At 40.5% G+C, this 20511-nt stretch overlaps 1 protein-coding gene across 1 annotated transcript in view; it reads right to left on the bottom strand.

Moving 5' to 3' along the window:
- MRC1 (mannose receptor C-type 1) overlaps positions 1-20511 on the bottom strand; it is a 100321-nt gene that overhangs the window by 13698 nt on the left and 66112 nt on the right. Inside the window, 10 exon segments of the mRNA XM_040451294.1 lie at positions 1-178; positions 3922-4024; positions 6900-7066; positions 11208-11322; positions 11704-11846; positions 12771-12871; positions 14540-14607; positions 16268-16431; positions 17552-17593; positions 19169-19313. The exon segment at positions 1-178 is cut by the window's left edge and continues 4 nt beyond it. Coding sequence (XP_040307228.1) covers positions 1-178; positions 3922-4024; positions 6900-7066; positions 11208-11322; positions 11704-11846; positions 12771-12871; positions 14540-14607; positions 16268-16431; positions 17552-17593; positions 19169-19313 — 1226 coding nt within the window.

Below are 20511 nucleotides of genomic sequence, written 5' to 3' on the forward strand. Positions count from 1 at the left end.
AATGCAAATGCATTACTATAGGGGTCCAGAATGCTAGCAATAAGGGAAGTGTGGAGCTTGCAATAATTTTCCGCCTCTTGCCACTGTAACTTTAATTTCATGAGTGAATAGTTACTTTCACCATATTTAATAAAGCCATCTGTTGGAATTGTTGTTGGAGAACCAGGCAAGGAAGAGTCTGGAAGAAAAATATTATCTTTCATTAGCATTATCAATAAGCATTACTTAGAGTGTCAATGATATACTATATCTATTACCATATCTCATTCCATTATAAAAACAATCAGAATAGCATAAATCCAAACCATCAGGTGTTAAAAATATTTCCTAAGCCATTTCACACCAAAAACCAAAGCTGATTTTTAATCAGTATGCCTGGTTAACTTAAATAATTTCCAAACTGCATCCAGATCATTAATATAGATATGTAATCAAGTTTCTAAATTAACAAAAAAAAAGGCTCGTAAATTCAACGATATGTAGAATCTGAGCAGAAGAAATGACACAGTTTAATCCCATAAATTAAAGAGTATATATCATCCTGTCATTACTAATTTTTACTTTACCATCTTGGTCAAATTTCAAGGTCATCAACAATCTTCCTTCCCCTCCTCCATCTGTCCCACCCTATCCATGAATTTGCATCTATGTGTGTCTATTTGGCACTACCCGTTAGTAAGGCACCTTCAAGAGACTGATTTAAGTTCTGGCACGAAGCCAGATACTAGTCCCCGGTTCATTTAACCCCTATCACACCATCATGCTTTATCCCTACTGATGATTGCCTACGCCCTTCACCCAGGCACCCCCACGCCTTGACCAAACTGACTCAGTGGCTGGAGTTCTTCTAAGCCACAGTCACTCTGGCTTTCTGAAGCTTTTTCCTCAGTCTTCCAGCATGGATTTCTAAATGTTGTTGTTGTTTTTAATGTTTATTTATTTTTGAGAGAGAAGGAGAGAGCAGGAGAGAGGCAGAGAGAGAGGGAGACAGAGAATCCCAAGCAGGCTCTGAGCTGTAAGCACAGAGCCGGACAGAGGGCTCAACCCTATGAACCATGAGATAACGACCTGAGCCAAAATCGAGAGTCAGACGCTTAACTGACTGAGCCACCCAGGGGCCCTTCCCAGCATGGATTTCTAATCGCTGTTTTAGGCCAACCTATCCTTTGTGCCACTTACTGTATAGACTCCCCCAAAGAGCTTCTTTTTGTGTCCCCTAACAGATGCCCTAGAGTTAGAGGTTAGCAAATGTCAGCCTGTTGTCTGTTTCTGTAGCCTATGAGCTAAGAATGGCTTTTAAATGGTTGACAAATTAAAAAAAAAAAAATCGAAGAATAATATTTTGTGACATGTAAACATTATATGAAATTCAGATTTGTATCCACAAATAAAGTTTTATTGGAACACAGTTATGTTCATTTGTTTACATGTTGTCTATGATCGCCCAATATCACGGCAGAATGCTAGCAACAGAGAATGGATGTTTACAGCCTAAAATATTTACAATCTGTCTCTTTACAGAAAGCAAAAATTCGTCAACCCCTGGCCTAGGGTTCTAGATGTCCTTGCCTACCAATTTTGGCTTGGCTAAATCTCAGATGTGTTCCACTGTATACCAACCTAATCCACCATCTGTCTTGTCCCGTCGCTATACAAATGCCGAACGTTCTTTTGATTACGCCTGGTATGGTGACAACTTTGTATCAGCAAGGGCAGTTTCCCCTTTCTTCTGCTGTTGCTGCCACCTTGTGTTGGTAAAAGAATATCCTTAAACCAAGCGACCCAGGCCAGCACCCTCCAATGGTACAGCCAGTAGAGACTGAACAATCTTACTGTTTCCCAACTTGGGGAGGTCTGGGTTTGTCTTTACAGCACCAGAAAATCGTAGGACCACTAAAAGTGGCAAATGAGGCTCGAGGGCAAGCTGAAAAAAGTTTCGTGGCGGAATGTATGCAGCTAGGAAACAGCCCATCTGTCCAACTTGCTTGTTTATGAAAACATTCATAAAACAATTATAAGGGAAAACTAAAATATTGAGAGGTTATTTTTAGGTGGTTGGATTGTGGGGAATTTTTTTCCCTTCTTTATGCCTTTCTGCATTTTCTAAATGTCAACAAAGAACAGGTGTTAGGTGTTTTTTAAAACTGGGTTTTTGTTCATATATATGAATATACGTATGCATAAAAACATGAATGTATATGTGAATAGGATTATAAATATTTTCTATTTTTTTAATAAGTTTTTATTGGGGGCAAATAGTCTATCACTTATGCTTATAAGAAGAAGAAAAAAATTGTTAAAAAGCTTGTAAACCGTCATTCACTCCTGGAAGGACAGTCCCTCCTTTCCTCGACACACAGACACAGATGGCATGTTTGGCATTTCTCGTGGCCCCAGATTCTGGTGCCATAAGGACACAGCGGAGAGAGAAAAGCTCCTGAATTAATGAACGCTTAGGATTCCCGCGGCACTTCCCAGTCATCTGAAAAGATCTTAAGTGATTTTCACTCATTGCCATGAGCTGGTCTGAGTTCCCTGATCCCCCAGAAAGTGTGGAAAAATCCATCTGATGTAGGAGAACAAACACCTTCTAATTCAAACTCTAAGAATTGTTCTTAGGATGATAGCAGTCCACACTATCCCCCCCCTCATCTCTAAACCACCTTTCATTGTTGGTCCTCTTTCTGTGGAGCTAGATAATTGTATTCTTGTTTCACTGGAAACAGCCATAAAGTGCATGCAACCATCATCCTGATTCTCAGTACATATGTACATTTTCTGTTATATTTTCACTAAATGATAGTAGGGCTTCCTAGGATAAACAATGACACGCAAAGCAGATATCTACATTTTTAGGGGCTCCTGGATGGCTCAGTTCGTAATGAATTAACTCTTGATCTTGGGGGTGTGAGTTTGAGCCCCACGTTCGGTGTAGAGATTCCTTAAAAAGTACAGCTTTAAAAAGAGAGAGATCTATGTTTCTTTTAAAGTTTCTTTTATTTATTTTGAGAATGAGCAAGCATGAGCAGCGGGGGGACGGAAAGAAAAAGAGAGAGAGAATCCCAAGCAGACTGTGTGCTTTCAGTGCAGAGCCTGACATGGGGCTTGATCTCATGAACCATGAAATCATGACCTGAGCCAAGCCAAGAGTCAGCCACTTAACCAAGTAAGCCACCCAGGCACCTCGAGATCTACATTTTTTTTTTAATTTTTTTTTTTAACGTTTATTTATTTTTGAGATAGAGAGAGAGCATGAACGGGGGAGGGTCAGAGAGAGGGAGACACAGAATCTGAAACAGGCTCCAGGCTGTAAGCTGTCAGCACAGAGCCCAACACGGGGCTCGAACTCACGGACCACAAGATTATGACCTGAGCCGAAGTCGGATGCTTAACCGACTGAGCCACCCAGGCGCCCCGAGATCTACATTTTGAAAGGCAGAGAATATAGAACCAAGGAGGCATAGATGATATTCTATGTCAATGCTTCTCAAATTATGCAAGCACGACTGAGGTATTCTTACCGTGACATTTTTAAAAAGGTACAGGGAGGCAAATACCCTAAAGTTCTAACAAAGTTTGAAAAAGTTCCAGCTCCAAGTGTAATCTGCATAAAACTTTTCGGATGGATGAAGGGGCACACTCATGAATAGTTTATAGAAAACATCACCCTTTTCATCTGTCACGGGCATCCATGGATTGAGGTGAGAAACAAACCTGTCAAGGTGCCATTCTTTAAATAAATTTTAAATAAATTTATTTATTTATTCTTTAAATAAAATTTTATGTTTTTAGAGCAGTCTAGTGTTCACAGTAAAATTGAGAAGAAGGTTCTCAATTTTAATATTTTCAAGGTTTAATATTTTATAAGAAATCTTAAATAACCCCAGCTCTTGTGGGCAGGCGAGGTTTGGTAGAACTTACCAGGAAGTGTTTGGCATATGTAGCCCCGCTTACTGTCACACGTATCATCCATCCATTTTCCTGCATCCCTTGATTTCCCACCAATAATAACAACACAGTCAGCCTGTACATTTATGGAGAAAGGGGGAAAAAAAGGAGTGTGAAGCAGTAATTGTTAAATCAATTTGTTAATGAGCCAAAAAAATCCATCATTCCTAACCTCCAAATTTAATCATCCTATTTTTTTATATATTTTTTTATGTTTCATTATTTATTTGGGGGAGGGAGGGGCAGAGAGAGGGGAGACACAGAATCCGAAGCAGCTCCAGGCCCTGAGCCATCAGCACAGAGCCCGATGCGGGGCTTGAACCCACAAGCCGTGAGATCATGACCTGAGCTGAAGTCAGACGCTTAACCAACTGAGCCACCCAGGTGCCCCTTCATCACCCTATTTCATTTACAGTATGTTCAACTGCTCCTTACTTTCCATGCAACTGCTCACACTTTCCACGTGGATCTCTCACAGTGAACTCTTGCTATTTTTAATTAACAACCCGGTAGATTTGGGTAATTTTAGAGACAGGTCTGAGAAATTTTGCTATCAGAAATTCTATTAATCTCTATCAAAATTTAGCAACCAAATGTTAGGAGAATACAATATCTTCTCCACATAAATTCCCCTGATTCAACCCCCAGAATAGGTGTCCTGCTGTTAAAGGGAAATAAGTATAATCTACATTTTTCATTGCTAATTTAATTTATAAAAGCATCATTACGGATTCAGAACAAATTGCTGGGGTAGAGCTAGAAAGTTTCACATCTTATTTGCGATCTTACAGGGAAGTACGCCAGGCTGGAAAGAGTTCTCTATTCTGTGTTGTGGATATGTTTGCACTATCTAGCTTCCATAGGATGGTCTATGAGCCAAAGCAAGTCATAAAGTCATGAAATCTGCACCTGCCAAATTTTCATCTCATGTCAGATGAAGATTTTGACTTATCACATGTTGGGCTTCTTGAATCTGTCAGTTCGAATAATGAGCTTCAACTCCCAGGAACTCCCCGTCCAACACGTAGATGGGCCACCATTCTCATTATCATCCCTATCTTCCTCCTTAGCTCTTCTTATCTTGTTACCCTGGCTTACAGCCTGTGCTCTGCTCCAGAAAGCCTGGACACAGCAAGCATGTTTCCGCCACAAAATGCGCACGAAGAGTTCTCTCCCACCCTCTCGATCACACTGTATTCAATCCTCTCAAGTTCCTGAAATTGTAACAACACAGTCTGTGTGTTTTGATTCCATTTCCGTGCAATCGACTTTATATTTTGCGCTCAGAAAACGTCTAGAAACAAATTCGACGAAAGATGAACAGTGTTTTTTCCTGGGTGGTGAGATTACAAATTTTGTTTTTGTTGTTTCTGCTTGTCTTTAGGTTCCCAAGACAAAAAAAGAAACTTGGGCCGTAATGATTTTTGTGTGTGTGTGTGTGTGCTTTACACAAAATTCACCTCTCATCCAGAAATTGTTCCCAGCAAATCCCCTATCACTCCATTTTGCTTCATCTTCTTCAGTAAGTTTTTAGCCCTCATGTATGTAAATGAAGATTCAAGGAATTTCTCCACAGAAAACCACTAGGTACCCTACACAGAGCTACCAAATTAATAATCACAAACACGCCATTTTGATCAGATCATTTTTCTCCTCTAACCTTTTCTTGCTGCCTGTCTGACAAAGCCAAACTCACTCCTGCGGCATTTAAATTTCTCTAAATTCTGCTTTCAACATTTCAAAGTTTTCTCCTACTTTTTTTCTGTATAAAAGCCCTGCTCTACCAGAGCTATTTACTCCTGCCCAAACCCACGTGGTGCCTTTTTCTTGAAGAGTTAACTTGCTTCACTCACTTAGCATGGCCTTCCCCAACCCTCACCTAACTTCTGGATCATTGTCTCAAACCTCTTAAGGAAAAGAGCCCTCACTGATTCTTTCTCATGCTCCTTCTCTGCATCAAATGAAAGTCTCCCTATGTAAGTGTTTACTGATTAGATCACTCCGTCCCATAGTAAGTTCTTTCCTGCTAACTACACAGGGCTTTATAAGGGATCCTGACATACACTTGCATTCCTTACTATCTTCTTTCCCATATAAGACTTGCGGTCTAAGGGGCACCTGGGTGGCTCAGTCGGTTAAGCATCTGACTTCGGCTCAGGTCATGATCTCACGGTTCGTGGGTTGGAGCCCCGCGTCCGGCTCTGTGCTGACAGCTCAGAGCCTGGAGCCTGCTTCGGATTCTGTGTCTCCCGCACTTTCTGCCCCTCCCCCACTCACTATCTGTCTCTGTCCCTCAAAAATGAAATGTTAAAAAAAATTAAAAAAAAAAAAAGACTTGAGGTCTAACATAAGTGTAAGCTTCTTTAAGGTAAGAACACAGTCTTTTGCTCATGTTTTTCTCAATGCCTAGTGTGCTGTTTAATATTGACCAGTTGACTATTCAGTGATACAAGATTAAAAGCACTAAAATAAAGAAACAATCATCTGTCTCTTAGGTTAACGTACAAGAGCGTCTAGGGCACTGTTTGGCACATAGCAAGCAGTCTACAAATGGCAGCTCAGTCATGATAATGATGAGGATGGCATCTTTAGTCGTAGTAGGTACTGGGCATAAACCCTCAACACTACAAGCATCAAGAATTTACAAGCAGCTGGTACAAATAAAGTTGATAACTCTGGGCTCAAGTGCACATCATGACTACGACAGAGACCCAGAGTGGAGCCGGCTTGGCCATCCCTTGGGATCCCCACCAGCTGCCCCACGAGCTGAAGAGTTCTGAATTCAATTTATACTCCTTCTCTCAAGGCTGGCTCAGTCTGAAACACTTAAAAACTGTTAAGAATGAACCAGATCAGGGAGAACTCTGGTAGATTTGTCAAAGAAGACTCATCACTAATATGATGAAGCAGGCTGACAGTATACGGAGAGGTGACCTGAAATGGATATTTACATCTTCGTAGGACAGACTGCTCCTTCTCCCACCAGGGTAACCTTTCCCCCAGTTTGTATAATGAACTCCTCGACCATCCGTCCACAGGAACGTGTGCTCTGAATTCACATCATTCAGCCCAGTCCAGGCATTAAACTTGGAGTCCTTCATGTGATAGGTGAGAAATGCTGAAAGAAAAGTTGCACAAGATACTTTTAAAACCTGGGGGGGGGGGGGGCAATACTCCACATACGGAAAGTATTCAAAATACAGAATTTTAAAATACTGAATCCATGATTAACATCTTCATTGTTTAAAAGTACTTACCATGAAAACAAACACAGTCTAACCTTAAAATCACTTTATCGTTTCAGTTTTGTACTTTGGCAAGTTTTGCGTCATACGGGTCTAGGTTCTTCTCCGGGCCAGGGCAGATAGCTGTCTGGACTGTGCCCTGACCAATGGCAGTGAGGAAAGGGTGGCTCAAGCCCATCCCATGCACGGCTCTCCGTTCCATACACCCCAATCTGGGGGTGACTGCCTGCCTTCTGCAGGAAGAGGTGTTGTTTCTAATTCATACACATCCATCTTATGAGTTATCGGGTGTCGTGATTTTTTTAAATAAGATGATCTAATTATAATAACTAGGGGGCAAAGAGAGCTCTTAATCCAGAAAATTTCTGAAAATGAAAACTACTTGTCAAAACGAGAAGCGTGAGGCTGTCAAATTCTCGCTACTTTGGGTTTCCGAGCCCAAAGAACTACCCAATTGAAACTCCTTCTGGGCAGCAACTGCTAGGGGTCAGGGGCCATCCGCTAAGTGTGCTTGGACCCAGGGGGGTAACTGGATGCTAAGCACTCACGTCATTAGGAGAGAAGATCCAGAACAATTCAGAGAACGAAGAACAAATGTGGCCTTTTGCTTCTTTGCCAATTCTGTGGCAGTGAGAGAGGATGGGGGCAAATATTCAGAAGCTGGAAAAGGCTGAAAGGCACAGGTGCCCCAACCCCTGTCCACTTGCCCTTCCTCACGCCTCCCACACCGCGCGGCCACCTTCCACAGCTAGCAACCTCCCAGCCAGGAGTCGTGGTTGCCCAGGTGGATGAACACCGACTCTCCAGAACAATTTCCACACCCTTACGCTTGAACACGACTCCTGAATGCAAAGAGGATACTGACTGACTGTGCACTGGGGTTTTACTAAAAAATGCAAAATAGAGAGAAGCCCAAAGAGACACAACGATCTGTTTATTCATGAACAAGTAATTCCATGGAAGGGCTACTACTCCATGGTTATTCTGCCGAGTAGCAGAGGCAGTGAGTACTCAGCTCAGAGATTTTTGCTTATTTCTCAACTAAAGGTAAAAAAAAAAAAATTTTTTTTCTTCCAACATTTTTCAGAGAGAGAAGAGAGCATGGCAAGGTATTTACTTTGGTTTTATTTTATTTCCTAAACAAGATCATAACCTTTCCCAACCCCAACTTGAAATAATGTGGAAAAGAACTAACTACCTGCCAGTGTTTTAGTCCTGACTTCTTTTTCTGCCAACAACCACAAATAAGAATTCAACAACGTGTGCTTGCTTTGCCAGGAATAATGTTATTTTATCTGAAAATTGTTTCCTTCTGCACGTCTCTATTACCCAGGTTCTAATTCTGTTATGCCAGGAATCAGCACTTTGTGGTTAAGAGAAGAAGTCAATTATTGTGTTTCTCCGCCGGGTAGCTAAGCCCAAAATGTGGTAGGCCAGTTAGAGAAATATGAATATTATATTCTTAAATTTTTTTTATTGTGTGCTATGGTTTGACCCTTTTCTTTCCGTGTCTGGAAAGTTGCTGCACTTGACAAAGGTTCTCAGAGAAACCCTGGTTGATTTATCATATAATATGATAATATGTCCCAAGAGAGCACACGGCAGCCTTTATGGAATAAAGTAAACATTTGAGAGAGTACCATTTGGGTTCCTGTGTCTTTCTTCTTTCTTATATTTTCTGAGATGTACCATGATTTTGGAAGTCAAAGGATTTCAGAACCAAGAGGGAACTTAGAAATTATCTAGTGCCTCATCTCCCCCTTAACAACCCACATAAATTCATTCATACAAACATTTATTAAACATCTTTCATGCTATGTACCAATCAATATGTAGACTATATGCTAGAGTCTATAGCATCCAAATAAGAACTTTCCAATGTAAGCATTTTCACAGTCCTTTAGAGAATTCGCAAAGCAGCCCATTTAATTAGTTCCTTTTTTTTTTTTTTTTTAATGTTCATTTATTTTTGAGAGACAGAGCAAGCAGGGGAGGGACAGAGGATCCAAAGCAGTGTGCCCAATGTGGGGCTCGAATCCACGAACCTTGAGATCATGACCCAAGCCAAAGTCTGACACTCAACCAACTAAGCCACCCAGACGCCCCTAATCCATTCTAATTCTTAGAATGGCCTCCCAATTTTGAGCCTAGGCCTATTTCTTTATAATTGCCATTCATTGGTGTCAAATCTTCCTTCCAGAACCACACGGGTCCATATCCTGTCTTTTTCAGGCTGTGAAAGATGAAGGTCTTTCAAACATGCCTCACTTGCTGCCTGCGGTGGCTTCCAAATCCTCCAGCAATTTGTTTCTTCATCTGGCTGGCCTGTCAGTGGCCAGCATCCTCCTTAAAGTGGGGGCTCACTTATTTAACTTAGTATCTATTTCAGGTAAGGTGGCCATGAAGAGACCATGCGAAAGTAGTCAAGCGTCTTTCTCTTGTCAACAGTATAATAAGTTTTAACAATCCACTCAATGGATATGACGCGTTTTTCCCTTCATTGTTCTTCAAAGCAGTTGTTCACCCTTATGTTTTATTAAAAATTTTTTCTCAGGGGCGCCTGGGTGGCGCAGTCGGTTAAGCGTCCGACTTCAGCCAGGTCACGATCTCGCGGTCCGTGAGTTCGAGCCCCGCATCAGGCCCTGGGCTGATGGCTCAGAGCCTGGAGCCTGTTTCCGATTCTGTGTCTCCCTCTCTCTCTGCCCCTCCCCCGTTCATGCTCTGTCTCTCTCTGTCCTAAAAATAAATAAAACGTTGGAAAAAAAAATTTAAAAAAAAAAAAAAAATTTTTTTCTCAATTTGTTCAAAGTTCATATCTAAAAATTAGTTTTAGTGCATTTTAAAATGTTTTTTATTGATGTTTATTTACTTATTTATTTGTTAAAAAAATTTTTTTAAGGTTTATTCATTTTTCAGAGACAGAGAGACAGAGCGTGAGCAGGGGAGGAGCAGAGAGAGAGAGAGAGAGAGACAGAATCCGAATTCAGACAGGCCTGGAGCCTGCTTCAGACTCTGTGTCTCCCTCTCTCTGCCCCTCCCCTGCCCGCACTCTGTCTCTCTCTGTCTCAAAAATAAATACACGTTGGGGCGCCTGGGTGGCTCAGTCGGTTAGGCATCCTACTTCAGCTCAGGTCATGATCTCACTGTCTGTGGGTTCAGGCCCCACATCGGGCTCTGTGCTGACAGCTCAGAGCCTGGAGCCTGTTTTGGATTCTGTCTCCCTCTCTCTCTGCTCCTCCTCTGCTCACGCTCTCTCTGTCTCTGAAAAATGAATAAACCTTAAAAAAAAATTTTTAAATAAATAAATAAGTAAATAAACATCAATAGAAAAACATAATTTCCATTTACTGCTCTAGGGGTAGTTCTAGGAGTGAAAGTAGAGAGTAGTTCTAGGAGTGAACTTTCTAGGAGTTAATTTTAACAATTTTCCATTTCACTCCTAGAACTACTCTCTACTTTGGCTCTTTGGGGAACAAACTGGCTTGGTGGAAAAAGAATAGCGTCTAAGTGGGAATAGCCAGCTTGACTCCCAACCCTCCTGCTTACCAGCAGACTGCCTGAACACAAATCACAAATGGGCTGATGATAACCTACTTCACAGAGTTGCCATTAACAATGAAAAGGGACTTTTTTTGTTTTTAATTTGAGAGAGAGAGAGAGAGAGCATGCATGAGAGCAGGGGAGAGGGGCCGAGGAAGAGAGAAAGAAAGGGAATCTTAAGCAGGCTCCATGGTTAGTGTGCAGCCTGATCCGGGTCTCAACCCCACAACCCTGGGATCACGACCTGAGCTAAAATCAAGAGTCAGAGGCTCAACTGACTGAGCCACCCAGGTGCCCCAAAAGGGACTTTCTATGTTAAATGCCCAGCAGGCTCCCTGCAACTGAAAAATAGTTCCCCATATGTGTTTGGGTTTTCTCCCCTGCCTCGTCAAAAACCAAAATATGATTTACTATCATCAGCGGGAAAATGTTACATACTGAAGCGCATCACTGATTGTACAATGGTCTGCATACCTTGTTCTTTGTCATTGCGGATCGATACCAGATTGCCCCCAAATCCTATGCAAGCTTTTCGTGCCTCTTGCCAATTTTTTCTTTCTTCTTCAACAAATCCAAAGATTTTGAAACACTTGGAGGGAAGAAAAAAAATAGGGACTAAGTCAAGATAATAGCGTTTGCCCTAAAGAAATTTAAATTATTCATGCAGATCGACGCTAAATATACATTTTCTCATCACCCAACAGAGATCCAGAAGGTTAAGTTAGTTTCATCACCCACGGACTTCCTTTGCAAAGTGTGTTTTCTTCCTTGTAACAAAGGGCACATCTATCTGGATCCTTCAAGCATACTCTCAATTTCCACAGGGAATTTGACACAGGAACCTTCATCTATTCTTGCCTAAAATTTTCTCAAGGGACTAGGTAAGCGGAAGTTAACTTTCAGCTGAAAAGTTTGCACTGTCACTCTCCACATCGATGGACGCCAAGACTACCGCTAATGGTTTTCGTACCTTGTTATTGTAAAAATTCCAGCCTTCCTTACAACCTCCTGGGACTGCAGGCACGGTAGGAATGACCGTGGCATTGATGCTGCTGTTGTGACGCTGGCAGATGAAGGCATTTGGATAACCACAATTAATGTCATTCCAAAACCCTGGCAGAGGACAAAACAGCTAAATTAGATTTACATATTTGCATTTAAAAACACTCTTTTTTAAATAAAATGCCTTACATTTTGTAAGGATTCTCAGAAATGGCTTAGATTACAACACCATTTTTACACAAGTAACTAGAAAGATCTATGCCATACCCTTTTGTTCTTTCACTTAAACTAACAGTAGTTCAGCTTTATTTTATTTTATTTTGTTGTTTTATTTTAGAGAGAGAGAGCACAAGCGGGAGAGAGGGGCAGAGGGAGAAAGAGAGACAAAGAATCTTAAGCAGGCTACCCGCTCAGCATGGAGCCTGATGTGGGGGCTTGATCCCACAACCCTGGGATCGTGACCTGTGCCAAAATCAAGAGTCAGACACTTAAATGACTGAGCCACTCAGGCGTCCCGATAATAGTTCAACTTTATGGAGAGCTTCCTACGAGCCCAGAATAAACTTGATGTTACAGATAATATTACCTAAACAGCCATTAACAGCTAAAGATAATAATCTAATCGTATCTAAACTTACAGATACCAAGCATTTGTTTAGTGGTTTAGAAATATCATATCTTTAATTATCTCAACAACACAAAAGTTCTGGTCACTATTCTCATTTTACAGACAAAGATGTGGAGAGAGATAATGGAGACAGATAAACCCTCTGGATATTCTGCTCAAATCAAAACATAAAAAAAAAATGTTTCCTAAAATAAGTGACAAGATAGTGTTCTTTATTAGAGCACATGTGAAGCACACATTCTCCTCGCCAACTAAGCCAACTAACAGTTACGTCGCTGAGACTTGAAGTATTTCTTCTGCTTTTCTTGCCTGACGTAAGGGCACAACTTGCTACTCTTAGGCTAGGGATGTAGCAAAAGACACATCGCACCATGAGGCAGATTCAAGACGATGGTTATGTTGCCTACCTGAATTTGAATACATGGTCACACAATTTTCATCGTCGTTTGCAAAATTCGGTTCACCTGTGGCCCAAGACACATAATCCACTTTGCTTCCGTCCATCCAACTGAAAGAGAAAATTCAGGCCCTTAGCAATAATAATCCAAACATCTGGATAATTGGTTACAGCCTAGCGTGAGGGAACACCTGAGTCAGTGAAGATGCACAGAGCACAGGATTGGAAGCAAACAGAAGAGAGGATTCTAGAAAGACTAGCAGGAAAACTCTGAGGAGCCGGTGATTCCCGAGCCATTGTGCTCCTCTGCGGCAACCCAGGGCTTTGGACAGTCTGTCTTCTTTTCCCTCCCTGGAAGAAGCTACCTTTAGTCTTGAAGCGAGAGAGGAAATGGAGGTCCCAGTTGCTCTGGAAGTAGCCAGAAGCAAACATCTCTCGCAGTGCTGATTAGACAGGATTCCCACAAAAGAAAACCACCCATAGAGAGAGACGGAGCATTGAGACTTTCTCGTTAAGGCCCATTCTGTGATTTTTGTGTTTACTCTAGGTTTCTCCCAGGGTATGCAGGCCAATGCTTATTTTATACAAATTACAGAAATTCAGAGACTGTTAGCTGGGAAGAGAGCAAGAGATCATCGAATCCGACCCTCTCGTTTTAGAGATGATTAAAAACGGATGCTTGTCCAGGGGCACCTGGGTGGCTCAGTCGGTTAAGCGTCCGACTTCGGCTCAGGTCATGATCTCACGGTTTGTGAGTTCGAGCCCTGCATCGGGCTCTGTGCTGACAGCCTGGAGCCTGCTTCGGATTCTGTGTCTCCTTCTCTCTCTGCCCCTCTCCCACTTGTGCTCTGTCTATGTCTCTCAAAATATAAATAAATGTTAAAAAAAAAAATAAAACAAAAACGGGGGCTTGTCCAAAGAAGCATCAAACATTTCTGATCTTTAAAATTAAGGAGTGTGAGTTTGGGTCTCTGTTTACTCAAAAATGGCAATAAGGGTCAAGCGGAACATATGTGGCTAACACGTCTGCACACGAGCCAGGAAGACATATCTGTTCTTCAAACTTAGGAGAACATGTGTATTCATGAACAAGGAAAGAAACCCCAAAAATGTGCTAATTTCCTCCCTCTCGTAGCTTTTCCTGGCCCCTGTATCTAATGGAAAACAGTACAGTCATTCCTTTGGAAGGAAAGCGTTTCATGCAGTTGAAAGGGTATTTCCAAGTAGGGCTGTTAAAGCAGTGAGTGGGGCGACATAGAAAGGCGGTTTAATTCTGTGCACCAAGGATGGTCCAAGTGGGAATCGTAATTTTAACGGTAAAGTCGGTACTCATATACTCAGCACATATCTCCTTAGCAGGTGACTTACTAACATGTGATGACATCCTAAAACAAAAATAGGAGGAGTTTTGCACGATTAAATCAGACTTTGAATTGTTTACTTGAGAATTATGATGTTCAAAATATTTAACTGGATTTTAAGAAATTCTTTTGCTTTCTTTTTAAGACGCTTTTTAGATTGAGAGCTCAGCAGGATTTTTTTTATAGATATATATATACATCTTTATTTTTTATTTTTTTTAATATATGAAATTTATTGTCAACTTGGTTTCCATACAACACCCAGTGCTCATCCCAAAATAAGCCCTCTTCAATGCCTATCACCTAGTCAGCAGGATTTTTAAAAATGCGTTCAGCAAAGCCGAAGTCTCAAAATAACTGTGAGATGTTTATCAGATCCTCCTCTGAAGCAAAGTTGTCTTTATTTTGATGTACTTACATAAACTTTTTATCCAAGCTGATCAATAAGCCAATAAAATATGCTGGTTGTGCATCATTCCTATTTACCTAAAAGATGGAAGTTGACATATAGTTCAATCCATACTTACATAATAAGAAAATTCTTAAACAAAACATACTTAGTAATGAGGCAGCCCATTTGGGTTGTTTTCTAAGGAGGGATTCATGCAGAAATTTTGTGGTATATCCAAAGTTACATTTTTCATAGAAATAGAAAAAAAAATATTGGGGCACTTGGCTGCCTCAGCCAGAAGAGCATGTGACTGACTCTTGATCTTGGGGTCCTGAGTTTGCACCCCAAATTGGGGGTAGAGATTACTTCAATAAACTTTTCTAGTTTTTTTTTACTTAAAAAAAATTTTTTTTAATGTTTATCTCTTTTTAAGAGACAGAGAGACAGAGCATGAGCAGGGGAGGGAGGGGCAGAGAAAGAGGGAGACACAGAATCCAAAGCAGGCTCCAGGCTCTGAGCTGTCAGCACAGAGCCCAGCATGGGGCTCGAACCCATGAACTGTGAGATCATGACACTAGTCAAAGTTGGACACCGAATGAGCCACCCAGGCGTACCTTAAATTAACTTTTTTTAAAAAAAAGAAAAAAGAAAGGGGCACCTGGGTGGCTCAGTCAGTTGAGCGTCCAACTTTGGCTCAGGTCATGATCTCGCAGTTCATGGGTTTGAGCCACACACCGGGCTCTGTGCTGACAGCTCAGAGCCTAGAGCCTGCTTCAGATTCTGTGTCTCCCCCCCTCCCCCTTTGCCCCACTCCTGCTTGTGCTCTGTGTCTCTCTGTCATTCAAACATGAATAAACATTAAAATTTTTTTTAAAAATAAAAAGAAAAATATGCATACTATATATGAACCTGAATTTATAAAGCAAATACCTTCAGTCATTTTCTGCGATAGCAAATGCCTATAGCAATTAGGTTGTTGGAGATATTCTTTAAAACAAAGTAACCATTTGGTATTTTGCATCTAAGGAAAGACTTTGTCCACATACATATTTGTGCAATATTAGGAAATATCCTAAAAAGTTCAAACCAAAATATATCCACAAAGATAAAGATAGGTCAGGCTACACTGGAATACCTTTGTAAGCAAATGATTTTTTTATTCTTTCATTATATTCAACTTATTTTTTTCTGCTTTCCCTCTTACCTCCTTTCTGGCAAGCAACAAGGATGCCATGATGATTTGTAAAGAGAAATAGTAAGCCAACACCTTTGGGAAACAATAAACTATAGCTTCACTGTTATAATTTTGGAAGAACCAAGATTTTTATATGAATAATCAAGCTTTACGTTTAACAACAATTTGGTCCAACTAAGATAGATTTGTAAATTAACAATCAACCTAAACTAAACCAGAGGGTCCAGGATTGATACATAACAACTAGTTAAGAATTATAATCTCTGAAAATCCAGTTGGTGAACTCAAAGTCATCACATATGGGTCCTTACCAAGCCGAGACTAAAAACTGCTTCTGGATGCTATGATTCTGCATTGAATATCTAAGCAATGAGGTCATTCATTTCTGTTATGGCCACCACCCACCTCTCCTCTGGCATTCATGTCTTCCCCTGGCCTTAGAAACTTGAAATTTAGCCCCTCATTTGAAATTGCACCACAGGATACAACCCACAGGTAGTGGATATTATCTTTGCTTATCACATGTCACTGTTTCATTCTTAAATTAATCATATTCTTACATATTTCCATAGAAACTTCTTTTTACTTTCACTCTGAATAGAAACAAGATCACCGAAGTTCCTCCTGCAAAATGCTCGGGCGTTGTCCATGGTCTCCTTTTCTTTGCTAAAGTAATACTGGTAGTCTTTGTAGATAACCCACCCATCTTCGGTGACTGGCGGATCTGAAAAATGAATGGAAAAGGGTGATAAATTTTCCCTCGACAAATTCAAGAATCTCGTACGTGTGCCGCACCAAAGTAAAAAGGGCAGAGTAGCTTTGTCAGAGGTATCAGCAAGTCTGAGAGCCCAGAATGAGCAGGATATTTATGCCCAACACAGACTGAATTACCTAAGGGCAGAGATCCACTCTGCACCAGATCTGGAACTCTATCTTATCCATTAAGTCCTATGTATCATCATTGGGTGAAAGAACTCCCAGTGCTACTTTCATGAAAGGGATCACATAGCAAACACAACTTACATACCTGGACCTATGATGTTCTGAGTTCAAGAAGTGAAAGCTGTGAGAAATCAGTTGCATTCTTATACACCAATAATGAAGCAACAGAAAGAGAAATCAAGGAATCGATCCCATTTACAGTTGCACCAAAACCCATAAAATACCTAGAAACAAATCTACCCGAAGAAGTGGAACATCTTGATTAAAATCGTGGTTGATCGTGATTAAATTCAGGGTCTTTAGATGGAGCCATTATCCTAGATTATCTGGGTGGGCCCTAATGTAATCGCAAGTATCCTTAAAGAGGGAGATCTGACTGCAGAAGAAGAAAGCCACGTGACAAAAGAAGCAAGATTGCTACATTGCTGGTTTTTCAGGGTGCAGGAGGGGGGACACAAGCTAACTTTAAGGGATGCAGTTCTAGAAGGTGGTAAAGACAAGGAATCAGATTCTCCCCTAGAACCACGGGAGGAAGCATGGCCTTACCAATTTTGGCCCAGTGAAACTGAGCTCCTGTTTCTGACCTCCAGACCTGTAAGGGGGAATAAATGTGCTTTGCTTGAAGCCACCAACTTTGTGGTAATTTGTTACAGCAGCCATGGGGAACTAATAGAGTACTAAAGAGAAAACCTGGGCCCTTGGGTTTGATTCAAGAGCCCTTGACACAGTGTATTAAAATGCTTTGCTTTTGTGCCTATGAGCATTTGTCTGGAGGAAACGATCCATACTCCCACAAGGTTCTCAGAGATATTAAGAACTCTGTTCTTCCTGGGTGAAGGAAAGGAAAGGAAAGAGCAAAAAAGGCTATCAGTGTGGAGATCACGAAATAAGGAAACACCTACTGTCTTGAGGAGCTGGTGTTGGCTCAGGTTTTGGTGTTTGTCCTGGAAAACAAAAGAAAACCAGATTATAAAGTGTGCATGAACTTCCGCAATCATATCTCCTTCTAATTTTCCTATTTTCGTGGGTCAAAACAGCTTAAAATGTAGCTCTTCCTTCTCTCCCTCTCTTCTACTCCTCAATTGCCCTAGCATGTTGTAGAGGAGAAGAATGAAGGCTAAGAGAATTAGTACAGTAATAGCCACTAGAAATTGGAAGACACTTTTCAGACCCAACAAATAGTGTCATCAAAAGGGAAGAAAGGAACACGAGTTTTAGAATCAGAAAGCCTAGTTTCAAATCAAACTGGGGTTTAAATTGCCTACCTTCAACTCTGTCAACTGCTAAAAGGAGTTAGTAGTATGTGTAAAGGGGTAGGATAAATTATGTGCATTATTGGTATGTAGAAGATATTTAATAAATGTCAGGGTGACAATTACACATTTTATAATGAGCCGTGGACTTACTTAAAATTTCATTATTTGAAACCATTAAAGATACACTATTTACTTATAAAATGTTTTTTTCCAAAGAATATTATGTTTATTAAATGTATCTTATCCTAAAAGGTAAATGAAATATTTTTCTTTCCAAGGAGTTAATGATATATCTGGACTTCATTGGAATCTGATAAAAGGAATCAGGTTACCCAGCTTTTGGCTTAATGTAGTTAACATCTGGAAGAACAGAGTTACTAATAACATGTAAGGAAACTTACGTAGTCATTGGTAGCTAGGAGACTTCTAAAGAAAAACTGGCCACTCTTTATTCCTCTACTCTGAAAACTTTGAAAGCACTCATCTATGCAGGAGTGAGGAAAACAAGCAGACAGCACGAGAGCAACCCAGGGTCTCTAGCAGTGGAGTTGGGACAGTAGCCAAGGTTCTCCAACAGCAGAGGGCAATGTGGTTCCACAAACTGTTTTAAAATGAGGAAGATTATGTATATTGTGGTTCAAGGGAAGGTCTGTTTGCTCCTTTATCTTAACAGAAGAACCTGGATCCTCTGACCTCAATGCCTGACTTGGATATGTGGAACTTTCTGAGTCCCAGATCATGACTTAAAGTATACACTGATAACTTTTTGACAATCATAAACATAGTGGCTATAATAGCATCAGGGCCCCAAAATGGTGTTTGTTCTTTGTGTTGAATATTTATTTAAGAAATCAACATTTAGAATATTCGGATGTTGGGAAACTTTTACCTACTGGATGGCTAACATAGGTCAGAGGGTGAATATACCAAAGAAGAAACAGCATGCGTACTACTCTACTTACAGGGTAGAACGCCCACCAACTCCCACCCCTGTAGAACCTGAGCCAGAATCACAGCTCGTGGGAACTATTTTAGAGGACGTGACTGTCATCCAGGATTCCCGGGTGGCCTTTTGATCTTCTGTTCCTTTGGAACATTTATCTGTGCTCAGTGACTTCATTCTTATCCTGTGAAATGATGGCCCCTGCCAGTTCCCTTATTTGGTTATTTTGTCTGTTTGGTTCTGCTAATAAAAGGAAAACACTGGGATATCAGGAGGTTAGTTCTCCAGGGTGAGATAGAATAGAGGACAGGTTACCATACCTTTTTGTATCTGGCAAATCCAGTTGTTAAGATGTTCACAGTTAATATCATTCCAGGACATACCAGAGTCACCTTTCAACTCGCCACAGTATTCAACATTTTGATAATTATTAGGTTCTCCATAAGCCCAATTTTCATATGAAACCTATGTCAGAAACATTACATCGCAATCATTAATTACGTACGTCATTTAAATCAGGCCATTGGCAATCATTTATCTAAACAAAAGAAAGAAAGGGAAGGTATATTAACATTTTTTAATCCATCCACTTTTTTTGCAATAGCTTTGTTTTGAAAGCAAGGTTTATGAAAATGGATTGGAAAGAAATAGCTTTCACTACACGGAAACTTTCAAAGATGAATAGAATATGCTATTATTATAACATTTTCTTTGGTCTTATTGATAGAATGGATCCAGGGCCTTTAAAGTGGGATTTCTATATAGGAAAAACCCAGCAAAAAAGCTCCACTTGTCAGTATTGGGTGTTCCTAAATCTCTAACCCATTCTTAAGTGGTAATATTTCAGTGTGACGTTGGAAACTTTCTCTTTATAGGTAGGATAGAGAAATATAATTAGTTTTTATAATAAAAGAAAAAGACTTACGAAATGCCGTTAACAAAGCTACATAACTCCGCCTAAAAGAACAGTGGAAATAAATGGAGGGCTGGGTGTAGAACTCCTTGCAGGTTTCAGTGTAGAATCATACCCAACAGAGTTTTAGGCTAAGCATTTTCCAGAAATATCAATATGAAATCCAAGTGTCAATGGAGCTATCAAAGAAATCACCTTACTCAAGTGCCTTGAAAAGTTGCTGATGGGTTATAAGAGGAGGTAGAACTGAAATTACACAAAATCACTTCCTTGGATGACCAGACCACTAAATACTGCCAACACGTGTCAAAGCCTCACACTTCCCCATTCTTAGGAATGGGGAAGGTTGACAAGGCCCAATGGTTATTAATGGATTCTCAAAAATTGTTTCCAGATCTCTTGCTCTATAAGAAGCTATAAAACACTCAACTTTTTATATTAAGTTTTAAATTTTAATTCCAGTATAGTTAACATACAGTGTTATATTTGTTTCGGGTATACAATACAGTGACTCAACAGTTCTATACATTATTCAGTGCTCATCATGGTAAGTGCACTCTTAATCCCCTTCACCTATCTCACCCACCTCCCTCCCCTCTAGAAACCATCAGTTTGTTCTCTATAGTTAAGAGTCCATTTCTTGATTTGCCTCTCTCTTTTTTCCTTTGCTCATTTGTTTTGTTTCTTGAATTCCACATATGAGTGAAATCATATGATATTTGTCTTTCTCTGACTGACTTATTTCAGCCA

Source organism: Herpailurus yagouaroundi, unplaced genomic scaffold (genome assembly GCF_014898765.1).
Source record: "Herpailurus yagouaroundi ecotype Mexico unplaced genomic scaffold, PumYag 203, whole genome shotgun sequence".
Classification (NCBI taxonomy): Eukaryota; Metazoa; Chordata; class Mammalia; order Carnivora; family Felidae; genus Herpailurus; species Herpailurus yagouaroundi.